General features: G+C 43.1%; 1 protein-coding gene across 2 annotated transcripts; it reads right to left on the reverse strand.

The window, feature by feature from the left end:
* Positions 1–1,313: 1,313 nt before the first annotated feature.
* LOC103343547 (large ribosomal subunit protein mL54-like) lies at positions 1,314–2,724 on the reverse strand. 2 transcript variants are annotated; one of them, XM_089044255.1, is made up of 3 exons: positions 2,537–2,724; positions 2,331–2,377; positions 1,314–1,850 (listed from the first exon to the last, which is right to left on the reverse strand). In XM_089044255.1, the coding sequence occupies exon 3, from the start codon at positions 1,838–1,840 to the stop codon at positions 1,439–1,441; it is 402 nt and encodes a 133-aa protein (XP_088900381.1). In that variant the 5' UTR covers positions 1,841–1,850; positions 2,331–2,377; positions 2,537–2,724; the 3' UTR covers positions 1,314–1,438. The 2 variants fall into 2 exon arrangements, with proteins under 2 accessions (XP_088900381.1, XP_008245428.2); XM_008247206.2 differs by lacking the exon at positions 2,331–2,377 and having other exon boundaries at positions 2,537–2,721.
* Positions 2,725–8,118: the final 5,394 nt, after the last annotated feature.

Genomic DNA, 8,118 nt, shown 5'->3' on the forward strand with positions numbered 1-8,118 from the left:
AATTTTGGGCTTATATTGGAAGTAAAAAAGTAGGTGGATTTTTGTCTAGATTATTTAAGTTGAAAGGGTCTAAATTCAAATGGTAAAAAACCTAAAGGAAAAATTAATGAAGAGTATAACGAAATTCAGTTGGGCAATAGGGACAAAAAGGACCAGCAAGAATGGTTCAACCGAGTTGGACCCCAACCGGTGTAACCCAACCAGCCCATCAAGAACATAATTTAATTTTAAATTTCAACGTTGCAGTATTTCATTTGTATATATAGGCTCACTATGAACAATAAAGTGCCACATTAGGCCATTTCCAGGTCATAGGGCTAAATGTAGTATGGCTAAAAATTTAGCGCCTAAAATATTAATTTTAAAAAAATAGTGCATGGCTAAATTTTTCCATCTCCATTATGCAGGCTATATTTTAGGATCATTCATATTTTATTATTTTGAAATGGGAGTAGAGTCTTTAATGATTGGTTGTTGAAAAACATGGATATAGCCCACTATAAATTTGGCCAAAAGCTAAACTACATTTGGTTAAGAGGCTAAAGCCAAATGTCTCCAAATTTACAAAATTTTATTTAATATTTGGATATGAGTTTTGCATTAATTTAGATTATATTTGAGATATAGCCCATGGCTGGAGATAGCCTTAGTTGGTAACTTTGTCTTTAAAGAATCTGCAAAAAAATATCAGCTTTTCTTCATGCTATGTGCCACTTTAATAGTTCAAGTTAATTCAAGTTTCTGGTTTTGTTCCAACTCTAAGTACATGAATTTCTTTGTCAATGTTAATTCTATACAGAGGGGAACGTGTTACCATTTTAAATCTGGACACCCAGCATGTCGCGAACAGTGAACCCGGGGCAATTTCTTCTGCTGGAGAAAAGAAACATATGCTGACAAAACTTCTAGCAAACAATGGTAATACTTCAGATGTAAGTTTTTAGGAATCATATGTTGCAGCAATAAATACTAGCCTAAGCCAGTTTTGGAATCATTTTCCATAACTAAACTCCAATCTCCAAACACTGGCAGAATAACATTTTACATCGGCAGCAGCTGCTTCAGAAATATCACCTCTAATCTTGTAGTAAGTAAAATCTACCATCTCTAAGTTAGCTCTAATAGCATGCAGCATGACTTTCCAGCTCATATAGGAGACCTAAGCAAACTCTTCATAGTTGAAGGGATTTTTTACTAATGAAATTTCGCGAGACCAGTCCTTTACGTTTCTAGAATAAGAACAGAGCCTCAAAACTTTTTCCCAATTTGTTCAGTGAAGAGGCAATCAATAAAAGTTAATTCCAAGACTGAGATGACTCAAAACATACAAAAGAGCATTTCCACAGAAAAGTACACCTAACCTGCCCTGGAATCATACACAGAAGCAGCCTTTTTGACGATTTTCAGTTCATTTCTTTGCAAAGCAAAAAATATCTAACTAGTTCTTGGCCTTAAGAGAGTTGTTGTCCTTGATCCTTGCTCGGTTATCCAGCTTAACAAAACGTTTGAGATCTTCGTATGGGAGAGTTTCAATGTTCTTCCTACTTAATTCACTCAATGCTGGGCGTTTATCAAGTAGACGCCACAACCAATCAGGGTACTCAGCATCTGGCAAGATCTTAGGATCTGTTCCATCTTTGAGAATATTGGCTCCGACGACTGTAGTAGACTTAACTTCTTTGTCCAGATTTGATGCCTTTGGTGCATCACCTTGAGAAGCACCTTTTGAACCCTTCTTTGCTTTACCGCCCCCGATAGCAAATGTTCGTCGTGACACTATCCCAACTGCTTCGCTGGTATTGATAATGCTTCTAAATGTTTTGACATGACTCATAGCCATGATTTTATCCCTACAACATGAGTGTTAATAATTAAATGAGGGAGTTTCAACAACAGACTGATCAAAAAATGAGTTTCAGAAAGGCTAAATACCAATTTCAACTAACTACAGTCCAAGTTCCTCATAAAACACAACCCACACGAGATACGCAGGTTGAAAAGCAAATACCGATTGCTGTTACTTCATGGGTACGAGTCATATAAAACTTTTTGACAAAAAAATTTCATCTTTATTGTAAGAACCACCCGAGTTAAATTTTCTCAATACCACATACACGAATCACGATTGTATTCCATTAACCAAGAAGCAACTACACCAAACACCAAAATATCTACTTGCATGTAATAATATGAGAACAAATTTGACGCTTGAAGCTGAAAATAATCCAAAAGCCAAAAACAAATCCAAGTAAACAAATTTCTGAAACATTTTCGGAGCTGAAACGCCTAAAACCCCCCACGCAATTTAATAATTTATACAAAACCTCTACCTAATCAGAATGCCTCTCTGAAAAGAAAAACCCAGTTCATGAATTCCCTGAAATCGCAGAAATAACCAACAAAAAGTTTAAGCTTTCAAAACGAGACACAGACATCGCAGACAAGATAGTGAGCTCAATCAAATAAAAACAACAAAGCATAATTTGCTAAATAAGTTAACGAAAGCTATAACAGAGAGAGAGAGAGAGATTTGAACCTTAAAAATAAAGAGGGATGATGGGATGCGATGGAGATCTCGTCAAATTCAGTCTGTTGTAAAGAGCGAGACGGAGGAGAGAATGAGAGATGTTAGGGTTTCCGGGTAGTCTGGTAAGTTAGAGGGTCGGGTTTGACAGAACTTGATGACATATTGAAAACAAAAGCCCAAACCCAACTGCTGCTTGCTACGGTCAATCCGTTCCCAAATTGAGACCAAAACAAATGGTGAAGGGTGCACCCAATTTATATATTATTTTCTTCAAATAAATTGACATTTATATTCATCTGCAAATGAGTGTTACTATTTTCACTCCCTATCTTATTTCTCCATTCACCTTATCTTTCTACCCAATATATAAATTTGAAAAAATACAATCATATATTTTTACCAACCATTATTCATAAAATACCTTTTATAAACCACCTTATATGGCATGCCAACTCATCTAATACAGTTAAGTTTTTTTTAATTTTTTTTATTATGTCCTAATTAAAGCAATAATTACCAAAAAAGTCTTTCCATCTCCCTTTTTCTTCTTCCTCCTCCCTCACAACCCCCTTTTCTTCCCACAAAATTTCCATTATTGCCAAATTTCTCACCGACGCTGCTAAATCCATCTTGCTCACTCATTCTCCCATGACGGTTCCCTCTCTTCACCATGAGAGTTGTATTGGATTTCTCACTGCTGCTGCATCATGATTCATGCCCCTCTCGTCTTCTATATTTTCTAGATTTATATATGAAGATAATTGGTTTAGATAATTACATTGTTCTGTGTGTTTGGGATACAATAACTAATAATTATAAAACCTATCATGAATCGATTTGTTTTAAGACTTCAACTAGGAAAGTTATTGAGATATTTGTTGTGGTAATGAAAGAAAAGATTTTTTCATATTTGCAGGAAGAGTTTAGTTGAGTTTGTACCATATCTAACCTCCCCACTCACGTCTTAACACGTGGCAAAATCTGCACGGCCATACCAGCTCAGTGAGCCATGTCGAAACTTCGATCGGCATGCTCCACCGATTCATACTTGGTCAAATCGGTGAAGTGCCTACAAACTGACAAAAGACACCAACTTTCGGCAGACGATGCCAAGCGACCATCAACACATTCGACCGATTTTGACAGATCACCTTGGAACTCCCACTAGAACCTGTTAGGGCACGCGTCGACCGCTAAAGACAGTCCCACAAGTCCCACATCAAAACTAAATACTAAGAGCATCACAAATGCTCTCTATAAATAGAGTCACTTGGCCCAGCCAAGAGGTAAGACTATTTCTTGACTTGACTTGTGCTTTCATTGTGTCAATAGAATCGCTCTTAGTCACTAACTTTGGCATCGGAGGACCTTCGGCCGGCACCACACTGGTGTCTTAGGCTTCACCTGCCATTTCTTTCCCCATGCAGAATCCGGCATGACCCCTCGTCGGAAGACACCACAGACCAAAGGCTTCTCGAGTCCAAACCTTCCACGTCACTAGTAAGTTAGCTTTATTTCTATCTGTTTAGTTTTAGCACTAATAGATTGGCGCCGTCTGTGGGAAGCTCGATTGACAATCAGCCCATATCTCTTTTTCACCTAACTATGAACCCACCTTCGCCCCTTGCGAGGATGGTCCTATCCTCGGCCTCGCTTAGCAGAGCTTGCGCCAGCATACCGAGTGGAAAGCGCTGTCGGCCGAACACCTGGAGGATAGGATAGAAGCCCTACAATGAAATGGCCAAAATGCAGAACACAACATCTTTTCTTCCAAATTGGGCGACACTCGAAAGCGACTTCATGAGCAACAATCACATTTGACCCAACATGATGCGGTTTGGAACATACCATGTAACCGGCGGGAACAATCGCTTATAAGTGTGTCAAAACCTAGTGGCCAGAGAGGAAAACAAGCGGCGCATGCGAGCCGTCGACCTTTGAAGGTTGTTTGTGCCTTCTCGAAAAACGCTACCAAGAATATCGAGTCTACTCAACCGCCGCGGACTCAGCGATCGGCGTAGGGAAAGCGGACTTCCCCAATTCTGTCAAGCGGCTCAATGGCCGGTGCACGGGCGTATTATGACCAAAATTTCCTATTCGCGGAGGTATGGACGCGATCGGTCTAGAAGAAACCGCGAATCCGACTACGTTCCGACTTCTCACGGGACGACGATCTCATGCTAATCGGCAACATTCGGATCGGCCGGAAGAAGCAATTAGCCAAAATGAGGCCCATCGAAACCGACCCAAATTGCGGCGCGAAACACAAAGACAGCGTTCGCCTCCCAACCGGCCCCGGATGCCGAACCCTTCGGCAACAACCTCCTCTTACCTATCCCAACATTCGCCTCCTCCTTGAAAGTCAATTTGATCGAGGAAGAACATAGCAGATCCGGATACCAACTGGGAAAAGGTATAGCGAGAACCGTTCACTAGTCGAATCCGAATCTCGACATGAAAAGGAGGTCCGGGCACTCTGAATCTCATTCTACGGGAGTAGAAGATCCTGTGACACACATTCATACATTCCGATCGTACAGGTTGCAAAGACTCAATGACGAAAGCGGTGCCTACTATTTTCGTCCACCTTAGCGGAGCGGCCTTGAATTGGTTTTACTGACTAGAGCCATGTACGGTAGACTCTTTCGATCAATTAAAACAAATCTTCCTCAATCATTTTATGATATAGACTGATCGCCTTTACTCCGCCGACGACCTTTACACCATTTGGCAAGGAGACAATGAGCCTCTTTGAGAATATGCTGCCATATTCAGCCATGAATACTCTCGATGCACGAAGACCTACGACCGAGTAGCCTTGGCGCTTTCAAAAGTGGCCTCCGAACATCTCAATTTCGCTATCTAGTCCACAGCAGCAATTGGACAACCTATAGCGAACGATGAAATAGACGACCATTCACGCCAAGGCAAAGCACTTCTACTCCAAAGGAGTCCATTCGGCGACTCCGGCTGAACACGAGCGTAGGTCAAGCCCGGCACCGACCTCGACCGATTCCCGCAACACCAAATCACGAATCAAACTCCCTGACGGCACTGCCGTGTCACCTACACGAGGAGACAAGGGAAGGGATAGATTTTAGGGTCGACAAGGCGAAGGCAAGCGCAATAAGGAGCCAAGTGGCCTAGTCGATTTCCAAAGCCCAAAAAGGGCCCGACTAGAGGAAGTTTTTCTGCTCTCAACTCAACTTACGAACATGTCCTCATAGCCGAAAATCGGATAATTCGAAGCCCGACAGCAAAGCTCTCTTGACAAGTCGACAAAGATCGAGAGTGTTCTACCGATACCACAAGTACAATGGCCATGATACGAATCATGCATCGCCTGCGAAAAATTGTTGAAAAACTAATCGAAGGCAAGCTAGACTAGTATCGAGTGCACACCGCTCTCGAACACCCGAGCAATCGCCATATCAACATGATCGGTTGCGGTACATCGATTGCGATTCTAGCAATCGGTCCATCAAAAATTACGTGCGTCTGTTCGGCATTCTCAAGTCCTCGGTATCATTGAAGGCGCGCAGCAGCAAAATCCGGCGACTCGGGTGGGAGCCCATCACCTTTTCGAGGAAGAAGAAAAATGCATCATCTTCCCCCATACTAACCTCATGATCATTCGGGCAGACATTGCCGATTTTAACGTAGGTGAATCCTCATCGACATTGGAAGTTCGGTCAACGTACTCTTTGTCAATGCTTTCACAGGCCTCGGAATCGAACGCCAAAGCCTCAACAAGGACATCACCTCCATTTTAAGCTTCTCGAGCAATGTGGTGGAGCCAATCAGAAGCATTCAACTTCCCCTCGCCATCGGTACCAGCCCTAGAAGGACATTCATCTACACTCACTTCTTGGTGGTCGACTGTCTAACAACTTATAATGTCATCATCGGCAAACCCGCCCTCACCCGAATGAATGCCATTTTATCACCTCATATGCTGCTAGTCAAATTCCCAACGCACTCTAGGGTCGGCCAAATACGAGGAGACCAATTGAGCACACGGGTATGTTATGTGTCGTCCACACGAGAATCGGCAACCCGAGTATCGGAGCGGAAGGCACTAAAGTCACTAGTAGTTTCCACGATGACCATGCCGAGCGGCAAGGAAGAGTCAGCGTCTCGACAACCCTCGGGACAAGGCGTAGCGCGCAAGCTCAACCTATCGAGGAGCTAGAAATGATACCCATTTCCGACACATAGAAGCCGGATGGTTCGGATTGGCACTTCCCTCCGAGGGCCAACTCGGAAGTTTTGCCTAGTCTTACGATGACATGCCTAGCATCTCCACGGATGTCATCTCGCCACAAGCTCAAGCATCTCCCCTTCATCAAACCGGTTCGGCGAGCGGCGATCATACGATGTCGAATGGTACAAAGCAATGAAGCACGAGGTGGACAAGCTCCAGGCAATCGGCTTCATCCGTAAGGTAACCTACCCTATCTGGCTTACTAATTCGGTTTTAGTAAAGAAACCTGGTGGAGCCTAGCGAATGTGCCAGGATTATACAAATTTGAATAAAGCGTGCCCAAAGGATAGCTTCCCGCTTCCAAGAATCGACCAACTGGTGGACACCATGGCCGACCACGAGCTTCTCAACTTTATGGACGCCTATTCCGGCTACAACCAGATCTTCATGCATCCGCAGATCGTGAACATACGACATTCATCACGAGAAAGGAGCCTCTCTGCTACAATGTCATGCCGTTCGGCCTGAAGAATGCATAGGCAACATATCAACGCCTGGTCAACAAAATCTTTGTCGAACTCATTGGCATTTAGATGGAAGTCTATGTTGATAACATGCTAGTCAAGAGCAAGACTGCTAACGACCATCTTCGAATCTCTCCCTCATGTTTGGCACCTTGAAAAAGTACAATATGCACTTGAACCCAAGCAAATGCGCATTCGGCGTCTCTTCCGGCAAATTCTTGGGCTTCATGATAAGCCAGCATGGCATTAAAGCTAACCCTAAGAAAATCCAGGCGTTATTAGATATGCAGGGCCGAAGACAAAGAATGATGTTGAGCCTCTGGCCGAGTCGCGACCTTGGCTCGCTTCATATCCAAAGCCACCGGCGCCCCTTCTTCAAAGCCCTCAAAGGGAGCAAAGCGGCGGTTGTTTGGACTTACGAATCTGTGCGTTCGCAGACCTCAAAGCCTACATGAGTAGACCCCATTTGCAATCCAAACCTCTTCTAGGAGAGAACCTCATCATCTACCTCTCGGTATTGACAACAGCATTAAGTTTCGTCCTCATTCATAACCGTTGATTACTTTACCAAATGGACCAAAACTGAAGCACTCGAAACAATCACGGCCGCTAAAATTGAATATTTCGTATGGAAAAACATCATATGCCGATTCAGCCTACCCAACGCAATCGTGACAGACAACAGCAAGCAATTTGATGCTCTCGGTTTGGCATCTCTGCTCCCGATTTAACATCAACATGTTCTTTGCATCTTCGGCACATCCACAATCCAATGGACAGGTAGAGGCCATCAACAAGATCATCAACAAAACACTAAAGAAGAATCTCGGAGCCACCAAAGGCAACTGCCAGCCATACTACCT

The sequence above is a fragment of the Prunus mume genome, linkage group LG1 (assembly GCF_029339155.1).
Source record: "Prunus mume cultivar Tortuosa linkage group LG1, ASM2933915v1, whole genome shotgun sequence".
Classification (NCBI taxonomy): Eukaryota; Viridiplantae; Streptophyta; class Magnoliopsida; order Rosales; family Rosaceae; genus Prunus; species Prunus mume.